The sequence below is a fragment of the Leishmania panamensis genome (genome assembly GCF_000755165.1).
Source record: "Leishmania panamensis strain MHOM/PA/94/PSC-1 chromosome 10 sequence".
Classification (NCBI taxonomy): Eukaryota; Euglenozoa; class Kinetoplastea; order Trypanosomatida; family Trypanosomatidae; genus Leishmania; species Leishmania panamensis.
Genome location: NC_025855.1, coordinates 109,986 through 135,253, shown reverse-complemented (window position 1 = coordinate 135,253; position 25,268 = coordinate 109,986). Strand labels below are relative to the sequence as shown.

The window sequence follows — 25,268 nt, the reverse complement described above, 5'->3', positions numbered from 1 at the left end:
GAGGCGTCGTTCTGGCTTCGCTACACCGTGGGCCCTTGACTCTCGCACCGCCCGAGGTGGTTCGGCATTGGCAGGCAGGGAGGGGGAGGGTGCGCTGGACCCCCCGGGGGTGCCGCGCGCTAGGGTGTCTTCGCCATCACTGAGAGCATAAAAGAAGTGGTGCTCAAACGACAAAAGTGAGCAAAGCGGAAATGGGAAGGGGGCACGTGGCGGAAGCTTCTCACCGGAGCCGCCGATAAGAAGAGGACTTGAAAAATGGGACCTCCACTCGTGAGCACGCAGGTCAAAGACTGAGAGTCGGGACCAGTGCGTCGTGTCTCGAGCTGAGCAGATCTGAGCGGACATGCGGGTCTGGGGTGCTGACCTGCAGACGTCTTTTGGACTGCGTCACCAGCAAAGGAGATGATCAACAAATGAACCCACAAATGAACAGCGTGTTCACGCTTTGGGTGCCGCTGGCTGGTCATCCCTATACCCGCTGACACACTTTAATGATCAGCATTAGATTTCCATCCGCTTTACATGGCCATCCTGTGCCACAGTTGCCTTGGCACACTCAGCCGAGGTGGGCAGTGGAGACGAAAGCTCTCCCGCTTCGCCAGCCATCACCTCCTCGCCCACCTTCTTACGCACCACTTTGCTGTCGATGTCGATGTCATCGCAGATGCGCCCCTTTGGTAGCAGCAGAGACAGAGGTAGCACAAGCGGAGGCGCACACACATTACACACGAACAACAGCAGCGGCAGGTTGTCAAAGTTGCACCTGGAGCCGTCATCCTGCATCTTGAATACAGGCAGAGCGTACTCCATGAGGATGGCGCCGAGGGATGCAGAGGTAGAGTGCCCGAGGCTCGCGAAGCCGGCCATCAGGGCGTACACGACGCTCTCCGAGCCGCGAGGGCACAGGCGCGACACCAACACAACCATCGGCATGTAGCCAAGCATGTAGCAGACCTCGCTCACCACCGCCGCACCCCAGATGTACATGGCGTGGTCCGGGATGCCGATGTACAGGTTCCAGCGCTTCACCATGATGATGTCCGTCGTACCACCCAAGACCTGCGCAAACGTAGTCACGCAGAACGTCAGGCGGTAACTGCGCTTCGAGAAGATGTAGTTGAAGGCTGTCACACCAGCCAGACCAGCCACGTTGCCGATCACACCGGCCACGGTGTTGTAGAAGCTGTAGCTGAAGTTGGGCAGGTTGCCAGGGCAGTGGTAGCTGTTCAGGTAGAAGGCCATGAGCGGGCTCGCAATGTTGATGTACACAGCCTGCTGCAGGTAGCCGAAGACGTTCGCCTTGGCAATCACCAGTGGCAGGGCCCAGAAGGAGGAGCAGCAGCAGATGGTCGACACGACAACGCACGCCATCAGCAGGCCCAGCGTGTCGGCCAGGATGTTGGCGCACAGCATCGCAATGACGGCGCACGTCATGACAGCGCTGTACACGAAGATCCTCCAGTTCTTGGAGATCACCTCGGTGTTTACCTCGAACAGCCCGAGCAGGCACGGCACCGGCGGCTTGCCGTAGTACGCCTCGCCGTCGGCCACCGCTTCGCTGTCATCGTCGTAGTAGTCGTCCTGCACGAGCGCGCGGCTGTCGTGGAGGCCGCCCGGCACGGCAGCGTCCACGTCCTCATCCGAGTGCGAGTGCTGCGGGCTCCTCTTCCCCTTCGCGGCCGCACCCGCCTGGCCGTCGGTCCCCGCCTCGAGGCCCAGGCGCGCACGCTCCCGGCGCGTCTCCTCCAGAAGGTACAGCGCGTCCTCGGAGCGCAGCACGCGGTTCTTCTTCTCCCCGTACCAGTTGAACACGTAGAACACACAGGTGGCCAGCTGCAGGGCGGCGGACACGAAGATGCTGATCTGCGGCTTGCCGGCATCCGCCAGTGGGCCGTTCATGATGGTTGCCACCAGGGCGCCTGTCATGATCCAGAACCAAATCCAGCTCACCATCGCCGGGCCGGGCTGCGGGTTCTGGCGCATCAGGCGACTGTAGTGGCCCTCCGACAGGATGTCCACGTTGGCCTTGCCCCAGCTCGACAGGAAGATGAGGGCGGCTGCTACATCGGCCGACGACTCTTTTGCCGGAAGGAGGCCGTAGATCAGCGCGAAGGCACCGCCGGCGACGCAGGACACGAACATGTACCAGCGCTTCGTGTAGCCGAGGAAGGCGAAGCCGTCGCAGAGCATCGCGGTGAAGGCCTTGATCGACCAGCCCATCGTCGAAATCGGAGACAGGCGCTGATAGCGGGCAACGTCGATGCCGTAGCGATCAATCATCATGGCGTATGTCTGGCCTGTCAGGACTCTATCTGCGATGCCCTTGCACATGAGGTAGCACCCGCCGAGCGCGACGATGACCTTTGGTCCGTAGCCCTCGACAGCCTCACCAAAGATCGGCACCCGTCGCAGCCACGAGCACGTGGCGAACAGGGACGCCGCCTCGGGGTGAACAGCCTTCTTAGCTGCCGTGGCCCCAGCGTTTTTGTGGTGGTCGAAGCGCCTCTTTTCATTAAGGTCGCCATCGTGGGCCTGAGCTTTCGCCATCATGAATTGCTCTAAAGAGGCAGTGGGGGGTTGCTCTGGGTGGGGAAGAGGAAAGAGAGAGATAAGGGAGAGCCGATAAGGTACAGCTCGAGTCCCATGAAACGTCCTAGTCAGTTGTGCTTGTACTTGTGGGTGTTGCTGCTGTTTATGGTGTGTACTGCACCTTCAGATCTCAGCGGGCAGCAAGTAGGTGTGCATGTGTGCGTATGATGCTCTCAAAACGAAGGGAGTGCAGGGGAGGAGGCGGAAGGACAGAGGGGAGGGGGCTAAACAGAGGAACTAAGCATGGAGTTACGCGCAAGTTGCGCACCCCCCAAATGAGTGTGACATGCCAGGCGGGGCTTGAGAGACGGTGCGCATGCCTGTGTGGGGGTGGAAAATGCCGTGAAAAGCAAAACAAAAAACAAAACAAAACTGAGCAGCGTCCGTCCCTGAAGGCCTCTGTCGCCCTCCTGCCGACTTTCCTTCGCTCAAAGATGGGCGAGGCAGGGGCGGGAGGCTGGCGGGAATGTGTGTGTGTGTGTGGGGAGGGAGGCCCCTGCCAGGTGATGCGGTGAGTTAACGGCGCACTTTTCATTGACGTGCCTTTTTTGTTTTCTGGCCAGGACGGAACACACACCCACCCGCCCACCCGCACACACACACAGAAGGGGGGGGTGATGGTAAAGGAAGCGATGCGGGACCCTCCGCTACTCTCGTACGTGTCCCAGGGCAGCTGTGGGGACGCCGCTGCGCTTGTCGCGCCCGTGTGTCGGCCGCCCTACCTTTGCATCCGGTGGCGGCGCATTGGCGGCCTTGGGCGAGCGAGTCGTGGAGTGAAGAGCCTCCATGGCGGGGCGATTGCTGCTTAGCAGCTGCTGCTGTGCTTTACTCAGCGAACGCATGTGCAATGCGCACTGCACCTCAAGAGCTAGTACTGCGCTAAGTACTTCCACTGTCTGTAGCGCACACGGGGCTGTGGAGTCGCCAGGCGAAGGAGATGGGCGGCTGTCAGGCACATTGCGCAGGCACGTCGCCACAGTTCTCAGTAGCTCAACGTCGCCTGGCACCGTCGCCGTTGTGCTCAGCGTCGATTCGGTCATCTTGGCGAGCAGCCGCATGACAAGTCGAAGGCTGCCAACGAGCTCCTCGGCGGCACTAAAGTTCTGTGGCGAAGCCATCGATGGAGTTCGCGTGTTTGTTGTCTCTCTCGCAGCGGGGGCCTGGGCTGCAGACGAAATGGTTGTCGAGCCCTGGCGGCGGGGTGGCATCACAGTTTCATTCGCCAAGGCGATCCACTCTATATCCGCAGGGCCCACCTCCACTTCCTCCGATGACAGTGCGTCGCTGACGGTGGTGGCTGAGACGTAGAAACAGTCAAAGGGCAGCCGCACCGCTACGGGGGACTGCTGCAGACTGGGCGCAGCGGTGCCCGTTTCGCTGGTAGCGCTCGTCACCTCCTTGTCGTATACTACCAGCAAAACAAATCCCGTAGCCGTCGGAGGCAACAGTGCGGTGCTGCGCAGCAGCTGTTGGACACAGTTTGCGATCGCCACGATGCCACCCACATCCCCTATTGCCTCACCCTTGGCCTTCTTGACAGCACTTTCAATCGACAACGGAAAGCCGTCTCCGTCATCGCCACCTCTCCGGTGCGTCGTGCTCGTCCACCGTGAGCCGGCACACACCACGTAGCATCCTACCACGTCCAGCTCAGGCATCACAGCGCTGAGCTGCTCGCGGTGCTTCTGCACCCCTTGCCAGTCAGTGTCGTCGCTGAGCACGCGCTTAAGAAAGGTAGCATCTCCAGAAGCCGCCACATTCACTGCCACGCCGTCAGTCGGCTGCAGCCGTAGCGGAAGCTCGAAGGAAGCGGAGAGCGTCGTAGTGAGGACTCGGCTGCTGCCATCAGCGCCGCATGTGCTGGCGTCAGAAGGACCGGACGCTTTCGTGGTCCCCATCAGCAAACCTGCAGTGGACAGGAAAGCGGGGGCCGGAGGGGAGGCGGCGGCGACATCAGGAGTGTTCCCCCGTTTCTGTGACTGCAGCTGTTGCTGGTGTTGTAGGCCTACCCGGGTCACGTGATCCACGACGCTGAGAAGTACTAAAGGATGCACTGTGATGGCGGCCGGCATCTCGCTGCCTGTGGATTTGTGTTCTCTTTCTCGCGTGGTGGAGAGTGGAGAGAAAGACAGAGGGGCGGAGGCCGGAGGGGGGAATGGATGTGTGCGAGAGACGTCTAGCGTTGTTTTTTGCCCGCTAGAGGGATCTCTTCGTCTGTGTGGGATGAGAAAAGCCCGAAAGAGAGCGGGTGAAGGAACAGGCGACGAAGTCAAGCAAAGCCTACAGTAAAGATCACCCCCCAAAATAGCTGAACAGAAGACGCGATAACCCCCCCTCCCCCACGTGTGAGGTGGCGTAGAGGGACCTCTGTCGATGTACGCGGTGCACTTCGACACATGCATGGGCGTCACCTCTTGGCCCTGACGTCGGTAAAGGTAGAAGAAAAGCCAACGCAGTTACTTCAGCTAAATGTGAGAGACACGGACTGTGGCCGAGGCAGCGGTATTGCACCACTAAATTGCGTCGAGGCAGTGATGGAGGTAAACAGGTCAATAAGCTGACAGCTGGTGAGGGGTGGGGGGTGGGCAGAGGTGTGCGGTTGGCTCCCTCGCCGATTATTTATTTTCTTCCCGCTCTTCGGGTTTTGTTGTGGTGGCAGAAGTTGGGGATGAGGGGACGCCGTGCTGGGGGCTGCCTGTCTCCCTCCCTCCCCTCTCACCGCCCCCTCCCCACTCACCACCACACCACACCACACCGCTCCCCAATTCCAGAAAAGAACCGCAGGCGGATGAATGCTGAAATGGCGAGCTTTGCAGACCCCAAACGAGAGTGGGTGTGGGCTGGGCTAGACGGAGCGAAGCAGGCGAGAGAGAAAGACACCAGCAGTGCCGAAGAAACAAGCGTGATGACGCACAATCATGTCGGCACATTGCCCTCCGCTTCCTTTGTCGACAGCCTCGCCACCACCTTCGCAAAGAGCCGCAGTCGAGCCTCGTGGTCGGCTGTGCGAGTCGTTGCTGTGCACTCTGAATTCTCTCCCCTAACCACAACCTCCGCGGGCGCACCGTTGGGTTCTGCGTGCGGGTGATGCTATTGATCATAGCGGTGCTTTCACACCAGGCTGGTCCCAGGTGCGCTGTGGCCACGCCGTGCTCAAGCGGCGTCCGCGCCTCCTCCGGCAAAAAAAGAGACACATCTGCCTGGCACCACGGCAGGTGGACGATAGACGCCACTCTGTTACCGAGACGAGCACCGGCTCACGGCACTCCCCCATCTCCCAGCAGCAGCCATAGGGGAGGGGCGGCTCTACCGAGAGTGGGCGCAGATGTGGCTTCGTGCCCACGCCCCCTACCGATGGCCATCCATAAACGACACAAGCCTCAGTGCCACGGTGTCGTTGATGCCCATGCGAGTCGTCGAGAGCGTCAGTGCCCAGCTCACCAGGTGGGTAGCCACGGCTTCCGTGGCGAACACTACGACTCCACAATCGCGAGAGCGGCCCTCGCTGCGAGCCGGGGTCGCTTCTCTCCGTTGCCTCCGCAACCGATCGCTTGCTAATCCGCCACAGATTATGTGCTCGTGCTGCTGCTGTGGGATCTGAAGGGGTCTGCACAAGTGCTCCACGAGGGCTGTGCGGTGGCCATGGTGGTGATGTGATGCGTTGATAGCAGCCACCCTCTGCGCCTCGGGCTCAGCCGCATCCGAATGTGCACGCGAGGGTTCTCTGCTTTCTCCCTCGTTGTGAGGAAAGTTACACGTCCTTCGCAGCCCTTTCCCACAGAGCCCCATGGTGATGCAGCAGCTGCTGAAGAGGCCGCGTCGGCGTCGGCATAGATTGCGACGGCAGCGAATAGGGCCCAGCAGTAGCGGCTGGCGGCTGCCGCAGCAGCGCGAGCTGGCACTAAACATCAGGCCACCAACTTTGTGAGCAGCGCAGGGCAGGGCCGCCGGAAGGAAGCTCGAGGACGCCTGAAAACGCTCCGAAACGAGCACCACGAAGTACGCGTAGAAGAGGGGATGTGGGGCGTAGTTCACCAGACGGATCAAGAGGTCGCTGGTGACTTGACACCCCTCCGAGAGCGGCGCCGGTGCGCCATTGTTTAGTGCTTCACACGTGCTTACGTACAGCAGTAAGAGTGCCAACGCATTCGAGAAAGAGAGAGAGAGAGAGCGCGCGGTAGCGGCCCTGCTCCTTGCCCTGCACGGATTTTGGTGTTACCCAAAGGTAGACACTCCCTTTCCCCTCCGTACACGCATGCGGCGCAGCAGAGCAGTTTGGTGGACACTGGAGGTGTTTTACTCCTGCGGCACAGCCAGGCGAGCAGATGGCTGACAGCTGTGGAGTTGCTCCATCAGCAATCTCAACTACCGCGCCAAGTCGAGGTTGTCCCCGAGAAAGCGGAATGCTTACGAGGGTGCAAAGCTGGGGAGGGGAGGGGGGGATGGTTGGCTATGAGCGCGAAGGTCCCGGCAGTAACGACCTACTTGCGTCACTACCGGCCACGGTCATCGGTGCAAGAGAGAGCGATCGTACGCCAGAATTATGGCACATGGCGGTCAGGAGAAAACTGAACCCGTTGTCTGAGTGGAAGCCGCTGACTAAACCGGGACCGGTGGTCGGGGCTCCGCGAACAACTCAGGGCGCTGATAGTCGCGAGGGATGTGAGGATTTTATCCGTGTCACCGCAGCACTGATCACTGCTGCGGCGAGTGCTGCTGCCATTAATGGAAACACAGCAGCCCCTCTCGTCATCATTCTTGTTGTCAGCGCGCAAGCCTGCACGGCGACTGGCCCGTGTACGCCGACCACCCTCTGTCCTGCATCCTGTTTCTTCATACCCAACGGAATCGAAGTCTCCCAGTTCACTGACGGAGGAGGGCGATGAGCGCGGCTCTGAGGCGAGTGTCTGAGCACCGAAGAGCAGCGCGGTCGCTGGGGCTTAGGTGCCCAAGGTGCAGTCGTCGCCACACAGGGGCACTGCAGGGGCCATGAATAGCAGGGGCAGTTCCGCGACACCCTCTATTTCCGTTTAGCGAGGAGTGCCGCGCCTCCGTCTCACCGATACGAAAGAGAAAAAGGCACGCGCGTCTTCTTCACCCTGAGCAGACGGGCTCTGTGGGGAAAATGAGCGACGCTGGTGGGCTTCCGAGATGAATCTCCGTGTGGTGAACATGTACGAGAAGCGAGTGGGGAGGGGGAGGCGCTGGCCCACAACGAAGTAATGTCAGAGTGCCACAGAAGGAGGAGAGAAGAGGGCGCGAAGGAGTTAACGGTCACGATGCGGTGAGTGTTAATGTGAGGAAAGTGGAGTGACAGGGATGCCGAAGAGGTGAAGGGGAGGACGGAGAGGTCGGTGCGTACTACAGCTCCTCCGGGCCCTTTCACCTCTAGTCTCATGCCCACACAGAGACACACGCACAGCCTAGAGGCGTAAATTGGGACGTCATCCGTGAAGCATGACGCGGGGGCTCATCGTACGCGCATCGTTGCATGCGATGCTTTCAGCTTGCTCAAGAGTGAGAGACACGCACCCGAGGGAGAGAAAATATTTTTTACCAAAGCGGGAGGAGAGGTGTGCCGCGGAAAGGTCTCGGTCCATCTCTTCCCCTCATCTCCCCACACCCGCTGACTCACTACCACAGCAGGGCTTTGAGCGCCCGTCTTGTGCGCGCGTCAGCTGATCGGGGGAGGGGAGAGGGGGGGCGCCGGCGGGCACAGAACAACCTTCTCCACGTACTCGCAAATACACCGCTCTAGCCAAGTGGTGCCTTCGATGCGCACCTGCCACTGTGAGACAGCGGCAGCGGCTACACGTTGCTGCTGGTGCGAGCGACTTGGCGGTGCCGTGCACTGCCGCTTGTTGCTCTGTTGTTGCTGAACACCAGCATTCACGTCTTTCACAGGGAGCCACTCAACAAGGGCACCAGCACCAGTATCATCGTCGTCGGCAAAGTCATCGGTGCTGCACGAGTTGCTGATGCTGGTGCTAGAGCTACTGGTACCACTGCCGCGCAGGTGTTTCGTCTTTGCATCTTCTGGAAAAGGGGGCGGCCCTTGCAGACGTGCGGCGGGCATCGGGGCGGGTGGCTGGGGGCTCCTGGTCGCCGCCGAGGGAAGCGAGGCGGCGCCCCACTGTGAAGCCGCAGAGGCCGACAGCGGATCCCAGGAAGGCAGACCTCTCGGGCCAGGAACCCTGCCCAGATTGATGAGGCCACCGCTGGGCCAGTACACCATATCCTCCATCATTCCCGTGGCAGAGGCAGGCAACGTCGTGTCTGCTGGGCATAGTCGCTCGGTCACCACCAGCCGTGGCCGCCGCCACACATCAGAGGCACTCTCCATGAAGACAGCGTGGCTGCCTCGTCGCGTCAGCACTGTCGTTATCCACGGGTTCGCCTGCAGCAGTGAAAAGGGCAGCGACGACGTCGGGGCGACTGGGTCATCTCGAGCGTGCACGAGCAGCGTGGGAACGCGAATGCGCTGAATGAGGGCTGCATGCTGAGCAGAGCGCACTCGCAGCTCCACTAACGCCGCCGCCTGCGAGGAGAGCGCCAGTGCCCGCGAAGGAGGCGGGTATGGTATGGGCTGCTGCTGCTGCTGCTGCTGCGGCTGCTGCGGCGGCGGAGAGTTGCATGGTGGGCCGTAGTGTGACACCAGCGACCTCGCTGACCTAGTGGGCGCATGCAACACTCCTTCCCGCGAACTAGGCCCCGCACTAGAAGAGGCGGTGTTGCCACGTTTACCTTCTGTTCCCCCCATACCCAAGCTGCTGGTGTTGCCGCCGTGTGAGGTGGCAGTCCGCACAGAGGGCGACGGCGCTTTGGCAGCGGTGCTCTGTGCTGCTAGGGTGTCTGCTGATGGCGGCAGCGTCGCCTCCAAGTTGTAGCTCGCCTCAATGACCGCCTTCCCCTGCGCGAGGGACGGCGCCGCGTGCTCTCTGTCGGCGGAATCGTGGTGATTTCTCACTGCGGTATGCGACATACTCGACCCCATCGAAGGCACGCCAACGAGGACGCTGCGCTCCTCATCTGTGGCTGCTGTTGGTGCTGCCCCTGCAGCCGCGCTTACAGGCAGGCGAGCTGCCTGCCGAGCTGTCGGGGATACCACCTGTAGTGTACAGGAGGCAATCACGTCCTCGGTAGACATGTACGAGCAGGCACAGCGCAGCGGGTTGTCGGAGAAGGAGGATGGTGTGACAAGGGAACCGCTTGCTGCGGGTCTCTCCGCCTCCCTTCCCACCTCTGGCTTCGATAGGAAGCGGCGCCGGCCCCCACCACCGGCGCCGCTGCCGATCGCGGACGTCGGTGTCACCCGCATCGCACCACAACTGAGCAGCGTCGGGGGGTCGACGGAGGGTGGCGGGAGCAGGTCATTCGCCGTCGTGTTAGCCGCCTCAAGGCGCTGCTGCTGCTGGACCTCCGCCATTATTGGTGACTTCGCCAGCTCTTCCCAGTCTGTAACAGTCTCGAGGCGGGGCAGGCCCCACAGTACCGATGGCTCCTGCGAGAAATCTTGGCGCATGATCAGCGGCAATGTATGGCTGAAGTGATGATGCCGAGAAAGTGAATGCTGCTCGTCATGAGTCTGCGGTGTATCTTGGTCGACACTGAGCAACGACGGCACACTACCGCCACCGCCAGTAGAGCTGAAGGCTGGTGGAGTGAGTACATTGGCGTTCCCAACAGCATCGTACCGAATACCTCCGCGCGCAGTGGAGCCCTCAGACGCGGTCCCAGCTGCCACATCGCTTGACGATGCCGCCAGAGCTATCGAGGCGAGCGATACCAGTGGTGAGGTGGTGCGGCCGAATTTAGAGAATGGCGTTGGACTAAGGGTGTGTTGCGGTTGTGGAGTTGCCGTGGGGGCCGATGGGGAAGATGCACCAGCGGAGGTGGATGAAGGTGGCAGTGGGGGCGGCTGCCTGTGCATCGGCAGCGAGTGCTGTCCTTCCGATGCCGCACGAGTGACCCTTGAGTCGATATCGTTGTCCATGATCCTTGACGTTAGGGCAGAGAAGTTGCCAGCGCTCGGGAAGGGGATACGAGCGAGGCCGGCGCTTCGTTGCGCCAAACGGGCCTGCAAATGTTGTTGCTGGTGGGTCCACACGATGGTGGCTCTGTCCAGGCCGCGCTGTGCCCGGTTTACTTCCTCGCGAACCTCGCGAAAAATGTGGAGAATGCGGTATAAGGAGAGGGCAGGTGCCGACGCTGGACCCGCCTGCGACGGCGGCGTGTCAGCGTGCGCCTCTGCGCAATGGCGCGCTCCCACGGATCCGGGAATCGCCCCATTCCCCACCACAGCCATACCGCCTCCCTGCCACTGCTCTTGATGCTGCCGGTGGGCGAGCAGGGCGTCAGCGATGAGCTGCATCCGTGTCAGCATGACAAGCAGTCGCGCCGGCCCAGTGGTGAGGCTCGAGAGGATGCGCGGCATGTGCGGCGCAGCGTGCAGCCTCGCCGTCACTGATGAGGCCGAGCTGGCAGGGCCCGCTATTGCGCTCAAGGTGCTACTGCTTCCAACGGTGCTGGCGCTCTGATGCGACGCACGCCAAGCTGCCCGTGCTGGTAATGGTCTAGTCTGCGAGTGTTGCTTAAGCGCCATCGCTTCTGCATGCTGCTGAGGGAGAAGCTGAAAGGCGGATGAAAGCGTGTGCGAGATGCAGACAACACCGTCAAGGCGCGCCGGTGTCTGCGCACCACAGCTGTCCTCATTCTCGTCTTCGGTGCTGCCGCCACTGTTTGTTGATGACTGCTGCTGGTGCTGCTGCTGCTGCTGTGTGATGGCCAACTCCAAAAGAGGGCTCGCCGCTTCCGACCAGCCAACCGCCACAATGTACACCGCGCGTCGTGGATTATGTGTGGTAGCTTGCACCTTAGGGGCTGCGCCTTCCGCCGGCGACGGATCAAACAAATCACGGCGAGTCGCACGACCCGCTTTGGTAGACGCGGGGGTCTTTGAGTATTTCGTTGGCGGCGGTAGGCACGACTCCAGGTTGCCTCGCAGTCGCTCAACAATGTGTCGCAAGTCCTTCAGCGTCAGCGGAGGCATTGATACGTCGTCGGCGCGCTCCGGTGACGTCGCAGACACCCGAAGCTCCACAACAGGCACAGCTGCGTACCACTGCGCGGCGGGCCTAGTGACAGGGCGTGTGGCCAATGGCGGTGATGACAGGGTTACCTGCAGCGGCGGTTGGTGATTGACCTCAGCCCCACTGCTATCACTGCTTCCGCTGTAGCTGCTGTTGGTAGTAGAGAGCACAAGGTTGCCCGGCTTTTTCTCTGTACCTGGCGCGGAGCTTTGCAGGGCATCAGCGCTATCCGTTGATTCATCGTGCGCCTGTGTCATCTTTGTGATCGCTGTGCCACGCAGAGTGGGCAAACCGGCTCGGTCGGCCTCTGCCTCTCCGTTAGGTGCAGCTGCATCATCTGTGGCGAAGGAATCCTGCCACACACCAGCAAGGGTCAGCAGCTGACACAAGTGACTGAGGCGCGTTACGGTGTGCTGGCACAACCCGTTTCCTTGCAGGAGAGAAGGGCAGAGCAGCAGCACCACCACCGGAGCAGGAGAGGGTGGCTGCGGTGTCGACATGGTCGACAGATCCTCAGCTGAAGCAGCGGTCCAGGTAGGCGGCCGGCGGCCATGCAGCCAGTACACACCCACCGACTGCCGGCAGACCGGGGCAGATGTCGAAATAGAGGACAGGGGAGGAGGCAAGGTTGCTCCCTGAGTCGGGGTCTGTGCCGCTCCAACAGCCTTCGCACTTACTGTTGTCGACTGTGAAAGGCCGTGGTCTGCGGGTGTGATGCTGCTTCCAGCGTGGGTCGTCACCGACATAGACGGTACCGTCGTCGTCGCAGCCGCATGGGTGTGCAGTGGCTCGAAGGTGCGGTGCGTGTCGGCGATATAGCGATCAATACGAGTTTGCACAGCACCTTCGAGACGGTAGAATGGATGTACGCCGCTGCTGGTGGCAGCGGCGTTGAGCGAGGTCGGCGATGCGCTCCTACGCGTCGAGTAGTGGGGCGATACTGCCGCATCAAGTCGGCCCACAGTCGCGTAGAAAAGGCAACGCAGTGCGCGAAAGCACAGGAGGAGTGGCCGAAGAAGAAAAGCGCCGGCATCCCACCATGTGGCGAGGCTACTCAGCTCACTGATTCTCTCCGAGGGCGCCACAGACGACAGCGTCCGCATTCCCCAACCTCGGCAGCACAGCAGCTCCGCCGCAATGCGCAGCAGCGGGTCTGCAAGTGCCAATAGTAACTGCGCGCGGGCGTGAACTGCGTACCAGGGTGGTAGAAAGCCGTACTGACCACGAAAAGTCGATGATGCCTCCTCCACCGGACTTCCGCGAGTAGCTGATCGTTGTGTTGGAGAGTGGAAGACGACAGTGCACCACCCCGGCACCATTGCACACAGGCGCTCTCGAGCAGTAGCGGCCGATATCGATGTGGACGCGGTCCGAGCAGCGGCTCTTCGTGAAGCAGCTCGAGACTGTCGGTGGCCCCACCGAGCTGAGAGGTCTGCCTCGGTGTTGTCAACCCGCTTGCGCAGCGCAGCTGAAAGGTGCTGTTGCTCCTGCTGCTGAGCTGAGGGCAATACTTTTACAGCCAGACCATCGAAGAATGCGTTCGTGACGTACGGCTGCTGATATTCGCCATCCACGACATCGCGTACAAGGGAGCCGAGTCGCCCGTTGAAGCTGGCGTACGCAGTGTCCTCTTCATCGAGGACACCGCTGTAGTGACGCTTCCCCCGAGGGAACTGAGAGCGCTGCATGGGGCTGCTCAGGAGGCTGATCGGCACCATTTCGCCCCCTGAGCTGCAGTCATGCCACCCAGAAGCCTCTGCGATGGCCATAGAGAGGGGGGGCTGCAGGGTAGCTGCGAGTGGCGTGTTGGCCAACGTGTAGCTCGAACACGACCCCGCGGAGTCGTTCATATCGTCATCACCATCACCTCCATCGTACCTGCTTTGCGGAATGCCCGGTGGCGGGTGACTATACAACCTGGGGAACAGTTGCCAGCGCTGTTGCTGTGGACGCTGCTGTGGCGTACCAGTCGGGTACGTGACGGAGGACGGGTTAGCAGTGCGCGGCACCTGCGGACACCACCGCGACGTACATTCGTTTGCTGTGTGAAGAGACCGAATGCGGCTCACAGCTTTGCGCGAGAGGATGCAGCGGCTGTCTTCCATTTCTCGCGTACTGCTTTCCAGCGGTGTTGCGCGCGCACCCACCGTCACGATGTCCGCGGTGTTGCTGTAGATTGACGCGTCCCACTCTTCCGCCTTCTGGTATTGGTATGCGGTTGACAGCACTGGCTGCACCTGCGCCTCTCCGCGCCGTCCCAGCCACGCGCTCGGTGTATCGTGCCGTTCCACAAGGTAGTACGTGGGCAGGAACAAGACTGTCTCCACCATGAAGAGAAGCACGGTACGGCAGGCGTAGTACACGCACAGGAGTGCGTAGGTGACGGAGCTGCTGATGGACATTGCGCTGATCAGGGTGTAAACGCAAGCGAAAAGCACAATCAAAAGTGGCCAAGCACGACACACAGAGAAAACAAAGCAACAGCAAAGAGGATGTAGGTGTAAGCCTGCCTTACCGGGTGTCTGCAAGCTTGTAGGTAAGGGGCCGTACCCGAAAGAGGGGAGGGGACGACGTGGGTGAAGGGGGAGCAGTTGTGAAGGTATCACATGTGATGACTGCTTTGCGCTTTTCTTCCCCTTTTCGTCTTGGAGGTGGTGTAGAGAGACCGATAAGTTGCCGTTGCTGCTGCTGCTGGAGGTGTGCGTCACGTGGTTTACGCTGCTTCCCTTTCCTCCTCTCGAAGTGGGTTCGAGTACACGTATAAGTTGGTGGTGATGGAGCACAAGTACGCGGATGGATGTGGCAAGAGAGGGAAAGCGAGGTAGAGGGCGTGAAAGCCAGGCCTTTGTGAGCACAATTCCTACAATGGTCAGTCATTATAGCGCGTCCGGAGAGCGGACAATGGGGAAGGGGGGGGTGGAGGCGGCGAGTCGGAGAACAGAGAAGGACGAAAGAAAGAAGAGCGGCGAAGTGATGGGAGGACTCAGTCGTAGAGGCGCGTGGCTGATGCGCTTGTTGCTGCTTCACGAAAGGAAATGTGTGTGCGGAGGAGGAATCGTGCACGCAGCGCTTGTGACCGGTCGCAAGTCCACCGGGGTGTCGCTCAGCGCTGAACATGCGCACATACACCCACCCACACCCCCACTCAGGTTCTCTTAGGGGCGCTCCGGGTGGCGAGGGCTCATGTGCTCATGATGGCTGCCTTTCTATGCCTCCAAGCTTTTCATCTCTGCGCTTTCTTGAGTACTGCTTCCCTCCACCCTTACACGCTCATGCATGTCTGTGGCTGATTGGTGCACTCGGTGCACCCACACTCCCACAGAGACGTGTACGCCCTACCGTCTTTCGTTGCTTTTCTTATTTGACTTGGGCTCGTTTGTAGGTGGTGGCGACGCATAGGCGTGTGTGTGTGTGGGGGGGGGGAGGGAGTTGAAACACTGACGCGAACACACCGACACTGACACAGGCGACGGTAGCACCGGCGAGCCCGGGAGGGGGAGGAGAGCCGTAGACACCAGGCAACACAAAGTGCGAAGCGAAACAGAAGAAAACACACGCCCACTCAAACGGGCACGCCATAGTGCCCCCACCTCGCCTGCCTGCCTGCCCGGCTCGTGCATCGACAGACATGCCTACACACACACACGCACACACACGCATAGGCAGACGTAAAACAGAAACAGACAACGAGAATAACAAGACGTCAAGGTCGACAATAGGGCATACTCACTCACTCACTCGCACACGTGCGTGAGGAGAGCCCGCAAAAGGAAAAGAGGCGCGAAGCGTCCAACACACGACGTGTGCGCAGCCAACAGTGGCGGCCGAAAGAAGGAAAACATAACAGAGGCGCATGCGGGCGCGCAGCTGACACAGTCAATACAACTGAAGAGGGGGATACGCACCCAAGCCGCCCTGTCAAGGGGGAGGGGGGTTCATGGCGGATGGACACACAGCGACAGAGACAGAGAGCGCGAGACACACCGTAAGGGGACAGACACCAGGGTGAAATGAAGGGAGGGAGCAGAGGACATACCGATGGGGATAGGGAAGCAGCTGCGCGCTAATCTTCTGCCTTCTCGCCGATGGTCACTACTGCCTTCTTGAGCGATGTCATGAACGCCAAGATAGACGCATCATCCGTATAGATGACATCGGCTTGATCCACCGCTCCGTTGACTCCGGCGCCGTACTGCATGTCTGAGTTGTGGTAGTTGGTGGCCGGGTTCACACGTGTCTTGACGTGGCGTGCCTCGGAGCCGTCGGCGTCCGTGCGTGAGAAGCGCGGGTACGGGTAGCGGTTCGATAAGATGGCCTGTGCATCCCGCTCTGCTGACTCCAGCAGCTCGGCAAAGTTGACGTACTCCGGGTTTTCGTGGTAGGCTGCCTCAATCCACTGGTAGATGATGCTTCCCCACATGATATGGACGTTGAAGTAGGCGTCCATCAGCACAATGTTATCATGGCGCAGGCTGCTGCTGTCGAGCTGCATGGGCGTGGCGAACGGCTTCTCGATGTCGTAAGAGTCCAGCGTTGGCTGAATCATGAGAACGCAGTTGTCCACAGACTCCCGCAGCAGCCAATGGCGCTTGAACGTCGTCTCATCAGGTGAGATGTTGAGTACCATGAAGTACTCGGAACGCCGCAGGTTGTACATGAAGGATGGGAAGAGGGAAAGGCACGGGTCGAGGCGCAGCGTGTTCGGCTGCCCAGGGGAGAAGGTGGAGTAGCGCCGCACGAAGCGCACCAACAATGTGTCCAGCCACCGCTTTGCGTCGTCCCATTTGCCGGGGTGCTTCTCTAATATGCTCACCGCCATGCGCGCCACGATCGTCGCCGCACACGTCTGGTCAAAGGCGCCGGCCTTTGTGTAGTAGTCCGGCGGCGCTGTTGGCGGGGTGGTGGGCTGCACGACGCTCGTCACACGCACCCGCTGCTCACCGCGCGGCGTGATGTAGCGCGTGACAAACTGGATGAAGCGCTTCTCATGCGCGCTCTCCATGCCGCACTGCTGGCTGTTGGCGGTGGCGGTATCAAACAAGAAGGATAGCGTCATGCCCTTGTCCAGGTAGCTGACGCACCAGCGCGTCGTGCCACCAGCGCCGACTTCCAGTGGTGAGGTTAGCCGCGTAGGCCCGCGCTTGTTCGCCTCTACATCCACGTTGCACGGGCCGAGCGCACCGCGCGGCAGCGTGCCGACGGATGTGTTCACCTCCATGTGCACCGCAAACCCGCAGTGAGGACTGTAGCCTCCGCTTACACAGGAGGAGGGCGTGCCTTCCTGCGCTACTGCTTCACCCTGCACCGTCCCGGCCCGTAAGTCGCAGCGCTGCCAGTAACGCTTTAGCGACTCCAGGAACATGATGTCTGTCGTTTCATCTTCGACGATGAGAGTGCCGCCGGTGTTGTCAATGCACCGGCGCATCTCCATGACACCAACTTGGTCCAGGGACTGGGCAAAGACGTCCAGGCATGTATTCACGGCTATCAGCCGCGGCTCGAGCGCGTTGTAGAAGCTGAAGGCCGCGTCGTAGTAGGGCGTCTCGTCCTCGATGATGTCACGATGGAAGCGCATCATGTCCGCCTTGTCGGTACTGACCACGGCGCCGGGGCCGCGCGTGCACGGGCCTCCTGTGAAGAGAAGAATTTTGCCCATTTTTAGGCTCTTTTCGGCCGCTGCAGCGCCCCTGACGCCCCTGTTGTATAATGCGTACTGTTGCTGTGCTGTCCCCTGCGGTGGGGCGAGGGCCTCCATCAGATATGTAGCCGCCTCCACTGCCGTCGAGGTGGCTCGCAGCGGCCGCTTGGATGACGGCACGGCGGCGTCCTCCTCCTCCAGCTCCTTGATCAGCAGGGTGAGCACCGCCTCCACATCGCAAAGCGGCGCCAGAAGCCGACCCCATACGGGGTGACTCTCCGAGACCTGAAGCATACTCTTGAGCGAATCAGCCGTATTAGCCGTGCTGCCGCGCAGGAGATAACACTTGCGGAGAGCCACACCAAATTTTGTACCAAGCTCCCACACGGAGACGGTGGCGCCAAAGGAGATAAGACCTACGAGGGCATCACGCGGAAGGTGCTGCAGCGACTCCAGTAGGCTCGTGCGCAGCGACGCCATCTCGCCCGATGGGATGCACATGTCGACCACAAAGATGAAAGCCGGCGCTGGCTGCAGCTGAGGCGACACCACCCCCTGCGTCTGCGGGTCCGCGAGCACAAACTCAACCGTCTCGTACATCAGCGCCGGGTGCTGCTCCGTGACAGCGGTGTTGTTCTGGAACGAGTTGCGGCGCTTGCAGGACAAACACACCCAATACTTTCCCATTTCGCGCTGACTGTGCAGGCTGAAAAAGGCGCCGCAGTTCGTACAGCACAGCTCGTCAATAGCTGCGCCAAGCACGAGATGACTGGGCTCAATGGGGTACAGCGGTGTGTACATGCAGCTCATCGGAATCACCATCTCCGGCATTGCCAGCGTCGCCGCGGAGGGGGTTTCCTTCGCCTTTGCCTTCGTCTTCGACGTCGTCGGGTAGCACGACCAGGTCCACCGCAGCCCGTTCTCGTCTGTGGCGTTGAGGGCCGCCGGCGCCGGTGCCCCAGCAGCAGCAGGCCCCGGTGCGCTGTTCACCTGATACGCGTTGGCATTGCCGTAGTACCCTCCTTGAGGTTGCTGCTGCTGCTGCTGTGGGTGGTACGGCTGCTGCGCTAACTGCGTTGGCTGAGGGCTGTAGGCACTCATGGGCATCACACCGGTGTTGACTCCGTTGTTCACGCCAGCGACAGCACTGCCACTGCTTCGGGCGGCTGCCGTGTCCCCTTGCGCGTAGCCATCGTACCTGGCTTGGAAACTGCTGGCGACTGTGCTTGCTGGACCGCCTCCGTAGTAGCCCTGCAGCGATGTCGATGCAGTGGTGGCAACACCACTATTGTACTCGTTGAGGCCCTGATAGGTGTTGCCCCACGAACCGACCGACGTCGCCTGTGCGACACCGTAGACGCCAGCCTGCTGTGGCTGTAGCTCTTGAGGCTGAGCCTGTGCAGCGTTCCTTCCGTATCCGCCGCCGACCCCTCCAGCGGGAGCCGTGGCCGCATTGGCACCGCTGTAGTAGTTCGTACTGCCGCCGTACGCACCTCCTTGCGGGGCGACCTGTCCATAGTAGGTGTTGTATTCCTGGTTCATGGTGTGCGCTGTTTGGCCACTAGCTTCACAGTTCAGTTTCTGTGGCCACTCTACTTTCTCCCTGTAAGAGGCAACCCAGTAGTGTGGCTGTGTCTCCCTGCGTGTGCGCGTGCCTGCTCAAGCACAAGGGTGCAATGTTGTACGGATGTGACTGACGTATGGTGGCTGTCGATGCGCACCCGTGACGGCTGGCGTCTTGCGCTGCAGGCACACCTACACAGCAGCAACGCAAGCACCCAGCGTAGTGCGGTGGCGACTCGCGTCGGAGAGAGGGGAGAGACGGTGTCGGGAGACAAAAATGAGGGCCACCCACATTCGATTGCGGCGGCAGAGAAGCGGGACGGGCGAGGGGGGAGGGGAGGGGAGGGGGGCGGGAAGAGTAAACGTCGGCTTCACCAAAGCGGTGGGAAGGGGGAGAGCGAGACGCACCGGACGGACTGCGGAGCGCTGGGGGAGACGGTAAAGGCGTGTGTGTGTGTGTGGTGAGCGTGTTAGCTCACAGATAAAGCAAGAGGGTGGCTGCTGCGTAGAAGAAGAACAACAACAGAGTGTAAGGAGGAGGAGGAGGAGCCGAGCACACGAGAAAATGTGCGTGAGTCAGTAGTGGCGCGTATGCGTCTGTCTGCGAGCGTATGTGTGTGGTCTGTAGCCGCGTGTGCGTGTGTGGAGGGAGACGTAGGTGTGTTTCTTCAGGTGAGTGGGAGGGAGATGGATGGTGTTGGTGGTGACGGGGCTCAAACGCACACGCACACGCACACACACGACACGATACGAACAAAGGCGAGGAAAAACGCAAAGTCAAGCGTGGCACGAACCTCAACCACCACCACCACAACGCGAAAACGAAAGAGAAGGAGAACACCGCAGCAATGGGAGACCCACGAGCAGGCAGAAAAGGGACCAAATCACTGATACGGCGACGGCTGTGCTGCGGAGTGAGGGGGCAGCCACAGGAGAGAGAGAGAGAGAGAACGAAGAGCGGGAGGAAACTGCGGAGTGGCACGGTGGGCGCGTTACACGGTAGTAGGGCGGCATAAGAGGAGACCGCCAGTAGAGGAAAAGTGCCACACGGCACAGATGGGAGTACCTCTAGGAGGCTCGTGCAGAGACACAACGCCCCTTGCACGCTACCTCGGTGGGAAGAGGACACGGAGAGGGGGGAGGGGGAGGGCAAATACAAACGAGAGCGCGGCGCCGAGAAAGGGAAAGACGGGGAGGAGAGGGGCAAAGATACGAGCCACGCTGCTCGACAAGCTCAGGCACTGTATCTACTTTCCTCTGCTGTTCTGCTGCGGCACGGAGGCTCCAAAGTAGGTGCGGTGGCTGCGCTGCTTTGCGCCGTACAACATTGTCTTTACCCTTCTCCCATCCCCTTCCCTGCACGCGCCCAGGTGTATGTTGTTTGGTGTGTTTTGCAGTTGGCCAGTGCTTCGTGGGGGGGGGGGGGTGGAAAGGGGGGTCAGCCGCCGAGCGAGGGATGCGAGGAGGAGAGAGAGAGGAGTAGAAGTGGGCACGTCTAGCGAAACAATAAGAGGATCAGGAAACAAGTCAACACAGCACATGGTGGTGGAGTGAAACTCCCCATACACGGGCGCAAACCGAGGGACTACATCACATCATCGGTGCCCGCCACGCGAAGAGGCGCACGTATGCCAGAAAGGGACCTGCTCAGAGAGAGAGAGAGAAAGAGGGATGGGGGGAGGGGAGGGCCAGCACACAACGTGGCTCGTCTGATTACCTCCTCCGCACCGCCCAGAAGAAAAACACGCCCTGCACATCACAGCCGCAAAAAAGCGACATGGAAGAGAGACACGAGAGGGACGCACACCCAGGCGGCAGAGCGGATATCGCCATCATGACGACTCTATGCTGGTCATAATGGTATACAGCGAGGTACGCGCACCTAATGTGGACAGTGAACAGTCGTGGAGGAGCGCGCGCTACACGCGGTCTTGTGTTGCATATCGCAGAAGGTCGTCGCCGGAAGTGATTACAATGACGTCCTGCGCCACGGTGCTGCCGGCACTGGCACCATGCTTGCCACTGCCGCTTGGCAAGACCTCGCCACCACCGTACTCGATCACCTGCGCCAGCTTCGCTCGGATGCTTGGATGCTCAACCGTCAGGAGAAAACGCTGGCACTTCAGCGGCGGCGGAAAGATGCGCAGACCGCCTTCCTCGAGCTCGTCTAGCCAGAAGCCACTTTGTTGGCTGTTGTACACGTACTCTGGTGAGACGAGCCACTTGCCCGACACCACACCGCAGAGGGCCTTGACGCTACGCGGGGTTCCACGCAGCACAATGTGCGTCGTGCTGCTCGGCGGCGGCTCATCGAGGTCGCTCGCCAGTGCCGCAGCATCGTCGCCGACCGCGGCTATTGCGCTAGCCAGCCGCTGGGGTTCGTGGTCTTTCAGACCTGTGAAGATAAAGCGGCGCGGCAGCGTGGAGCCACGCTTCGGGTTCACAGGCGATGGTGACCGCGTCGGGCCACCGGAAGCAATGGAAGACGTTCCACTGCGCGTGTTGGGCACCGCCGTCGGGGCAGCCGCGGCGCGGTGATGAGCGGGAGGTAGGCGGCCCGCTGCACGCTGCGTCAGTGGCGGCTTCGTGGATGAAGGTTGCTGCGACTGCTGCTGCGAAAGGTGATGGGGCTTGATCACAGCTTCCGAAGCTGCGTTCATTCCACCGCTGGGGTGTGGCGGTGGCGTATGACTGCTCGTGAGAGATCGATCAGCCGTCCACGCCGTGCTCGCCACAGGTGTGGGGCTCTCGATCTTCAGCGACGTCGTCCCCGGCAGGCGCTGTTGCAAGCGGGCGCTGTTCCCCGCCACCGACCCGGCGAGACGGTCAGCGTTGGTGAGACTCGGCGTGCGCGGGGTGCGCCGCTTGCGCGCGCTGCGTGGTTGGGTGCGCGTCTCAACAAGCGCGGTGGATGTCTTACCACAGAGCGTGGGGGTGGTGATATACGCCGGAGACGTCTCCGCATTGGTCGCCGCAACGCCCCTTCGTCCCTGCACGGCGCGATCAGTGCTGCCCTGCAAACGCCACGAGTCCGCCGTGGAGCGCTTCGCTGGCGGGCGCTTTTGGGTTGTTGCCCCGTATCGCGCATCACCAGGCTCGTAAGCATCAACCACAAGATCGACGTCGGTGACGACGTCTTCATCGTCATTCTGGCGCTCGCGCTTCAGAGCACTGCTGTATTTGGCCGCGGTACTCGACCTGTAGCCGAGCACCGACGAATGCTGCGCGTTCACTGATGTCTGACGTTGCGCTAGCCCAGGGCGGGTGTCGCACTCGTTGTCACTGTAAGCTGTCTGCATGCCTGCTAGTACCTTGATGCTTCCCATTCCGTCATCGACGCCGTGGTTGTTCTCCTTTGCCAGTTGCTGAGCCTGAGACTTCTTAGCCGTCACGACGGCTTCGTACTTGGCTGCTGATACCATCAGCTGGCGGGACTTGAGCAGCTGGCGCAGTGCCTCCCCCTGCACCTCGTCTTTGCGCTGAATTACGGCATTGTAAGAGTGCCGCAGCTCCTCCATCTCTAGCAGGTGTCGATCTTGCGCGGTCTGCAGCTCGTCCTTCTGCCGCTGCACCACGTCAGAGAGCTGGTCCACTCGCTGCGTGGTGTGCTGCAGCTCCTTCTCCAGCTCTGCAATGCGCCGTTGAGCATCTGTCAGTTTGGTGGCGGTGGCCATCAGCTGCTCATCGGGAGCCGTGACGGAGCGATGCTCGTGTGGCGTCGAGAGAAGCGGGGAGTGGCGTAGCCCACGTCGTGAGGCTGCAGTTAGCCCTTGAGGTGCGCCGCGGAGTCCTGTGGTGGCGAAGGATGGTGTTGGCGAAGCTGCGCCGCCGGTGGCGCCGTTATGACCGTTGACGGTGCTACGGGCATACACCCTATCGTCACTGTAGAAAGAGTGCGTCTCCTGCGTTAAAGACGATGCAGACGGCGAGTTGGCACTGCGGCCTGCGCCATCACTGCTGTGCAGCTTCCGCATATTTGTGGTCTGGTGGCGACCGTAGTCGACGTTGGCGGCACATCCACTGCGCGGTGGTCGTCCCCACTGCTGTGCACCTCTTTCAGGTCTGGTAGTCTCCACGTTGCTGCGACTTCCGTCATTGCTGGTGCCGGGGCACTGCTGAGGGTTGGCGCGCAGCAGGGAGATGAGGTGCTGCATACTTTCCAACACCTCTGGCTTCTCCGTGAGCTGGCGCACCAGCTCCTGTGCGTCGGCGTTCATAGCTGCAACTGACAAGAAGTGGAAGGCGCTGTAGGTGCTAATGACCGTTCTCTCTAGTTTGTTTTCTCTTCCTTGTACGTATCTTGAGGTTCTATCTATGCGTGCTGAGGCGGGTAAGTGGTGGCGCTTTATGAAGAAGCTCTTATCTGAGGGTGCAGGTATGTACTTACGTGTCAGTAAGGAAAGAGGCGAGGTGCCTGCACCACGGCTGCTCTGACGATCGTGGTGCTGGTGGTGGTTCTCGTGTACGATCGCCCCGCCGGCGTCGGCACTGACGTGCTCGAGAGGTTGGGCGAGGAAGAGAGTGGCGGTAGCGCCTTTCCTCTCTTTCTTTCAGAAGCTCCCACCCACACACGCGCGCGCGTAGGCTTTGGAAAAGGCCAGCAACGGGGCCACGCTCTCTGTTTAAGGGATCTCCTAGCCAACGAGATTGCTCAGCTCTGGTCCTGTGCCTGTGCGCAGTGCCGCTCGCGCCTTTCCTCTCTTTCTTTCAGACGTTCCCTGGAAGGTGGTGGTGGTGGAGCGATGAGGAGTTGGGAAAGGGGAGCGCGCCAAGCGATTTGGTGCTGCCAGCAGCAGCGGTGGGTGCTCTCTGTGTGCGTGCTTTTCGCTAGTCAGGTGGGAGTGTTCATGTGATACGTTCAGCGTGTGTTCGAGTAGGAGGCGACTAACAGCGAAGGGTTAAAGATGTGAATTCAGCTTTGGAGAAGATTTGAAGAGTGAGGTAGGGGGAGGGGAGACGACGACGTAGAGAAGCGGGGTCAGCCCATAACCACATTCATCACTCCAACAGGTGTAGCTGTAACAACCCAGGCAAGCGAAAAAGCGCCAATAAGGGCGGCAATTGCAGTATTGGTAGTTTATCCCGAGTGTGTACGGATCGCCGCTCAAGTCAGGTCATCGCTGCTCTCTGTCAGCGTCCCCCCATTCACCACCAGCAGCAGCAGCAGCAGTGATCACCGCTACACGTGATAGGGTCTCATACTCTGTTTCCTTTTCGTATTGCAGCTCCTTTGTCGACAACGACGGCAATTCCCCTTCACGATAACACGGTGCCGGCGTGTGTACGCGTGGCGGTGAAATAGGGAAAGGAGCTACATCGTGGTCCGGTAAACACGCTGCCCCTTCGACCCCTCGTCGTCACTCCGAATGAGTTGCCCTCCCCCCTCTCCACTCCACCTCTCGTGCCATGTGTGAGTGCATCTCCTCCGCAGAGTTTCTCTCCTCCGCTGCCTCCCTTCCTCGCTGTTCAGCTGTGTTTCACAGTTGATGCCGCCCTAATTAAACCACCACATTCGCGCCACCGCTGCCGCACCCCTCCCTCCACCCACTCCACATTTTTCGCAGTGTTACGGCTCGACAGCCGCTGGGGGAGGGGGAGGTTGAGAGGGTGTGATGGGGGCAGGTTAGAATAAGTGAAGGCAAGACGGAGAGAGATGGTCCAGGCCGCGTGTAGGTCTCTGGGCGTACATGTGTGATGCGCAGTGAGTGTGTAGGCCGCAGTAGCGAGAGAAGGGAGAGGCGGAGCGACAACAGAGCGGTCAAGATGCAGCGAAGAGGAGGGGGCAGAGGGATAAAGAAACGGTGGCGACGGTGACTGGGGTCGAGCAGGCCCACAGGAGCGTCTTACAAGCACAGAGAGAGAGGGAAGGGGAGGGGAGGAGGGAGGAGAAAGTCAAAGTGACCGTCGATGACGCGAAGGCCAGTAAGTGAGAGAGCACCCAAGCACTAACGAGATAGGTGATGCCGCAAGGCAGTCCCGTGAGAGCTTTGAAGATAAAGCGGAAAGGAAAGGAAAGGGGGGGAGTGTGTGTGTGTGTGCTCGCCCGCGTCCAGGACACGCAGGACGAGGCAAATGAAAAGGGGGTAAAGACGCGATTGCTTCGACGCACACACACACACACACACACCCGCCCGCAACGCGACGGAGCACCAACTTGAGAGGGGAACGAGTACGTACTCACACACAAATGCAGTAATGTACAAAGCGTCGAAGAGGGCGAAGGAAGTCGCGTCGTCCACGCTGTTGCGCACATGGAGGGAGGGGAGGGAGCTGTGCGAGTTGGCGGTGGCTGAGGTGGTGTGGGAGTCGAACGGAAATGATGACGATGCAAGGGAGCAGGCGATGAAAGTGGCAAGAGGATGGTGCGCGCCAAGCGCCGCTGCACTATC

General features: G+C 60.6%; 5 protein-coding genes across 5 annotated transcripts, besides 1 other annotated feature; all 5 read right to left on the bottom strand.

Annotated features, from left to right (window-relative positions):
- Window positions 1-105: part of a repeat region that runs on past the window's edge.
- Window positions 106-501: 396 nt separating this feature from the next.
- Window positions 502-2,550, bottom strand: LPMP_100340 (folate/biopterin transporter, putative; the record flags this gene model as incomplete). Its single annotated transcript, XM_010698454.1, has 1 exon — window positions 502-2,550. One exon carries the CDS (start codon window positions 2,548-2,550, stop codon window positions 502-504), a length of 2,049 nt encoding a protein of 682 aa, XP_010696756.1.
- Window positions 2,551-3,236: 686 nt separating this feature from the next.
- Window positions 3,237-4,661, bottom strand: LPMP_100330 (hypothetical protein; the record flags this gene model as incomplete). Its single annotated transcript, XM_010698453.1, has 1 exon — window positions 3,237-4,661. One exon carries the CDS (start codon window positions 4,659-4,661, stop codon window positions 3,237-3,239), a length of 1,425 nt encoding a protein of 474 aa, XP_010696755.1.
- A 3,602-nt stretch (window positions 4,662-8,263) lies between these two features.
- LPMP_100320 (hypothetical protein) lies at window positions 8,264-14,080 on the bottom strand (the record flags this gene model as incomplete). The annotated part of the gene is made up of 1 exon (XM_010698452.1): window positions 8,264-14,080. One exon carries the CDS (start codon window positions 14,078-14,080, stop codon window positions 8,264-8,266), a length of 5,817 nt encoding a protein of 1,938 aa, XP_010696754.1.
- A 1,661-nt stretch (window positions 14,081-15,741) lies between these two features.
- LPMP_100310 (protein transport protein Sec23, putative) lies at window positions 15,742-18,858 on the bottom strand (the record flags this gene model as incomplete). The annotated part of the gene is made up of 1 exon (XM_010698451.1): window positions 15,742-18,858. One exon carries the CDS (start codon window positions 18,856-18,858, stop codon window positions 15,742-15,744), a length of 3,117 nt encoding a protein of 1,038 aa, XP_010696753.1.
- Window positions 18,859-20,798: 1,940 nt separating this feature from the next.
- On the bottom strand, window positions 20,799-23,096 carry LPMP_100300 (hypothetical protein; the record flags this gene model as incomplete). The annotated part of the gene is made up of 1 exon (XM_010698450.1): window positions 20,799-23,096. The coding sequence occupies one exon, from the start codon at window positions 23,094-23,096 to the stop codon at window positions 20,799-20,801; it is 2,298 nt and encodes a 765-aa protein (XP_010696752.1).
- Window positions 23,097-25,268: the final 2,172 nt, after the last annotated feature.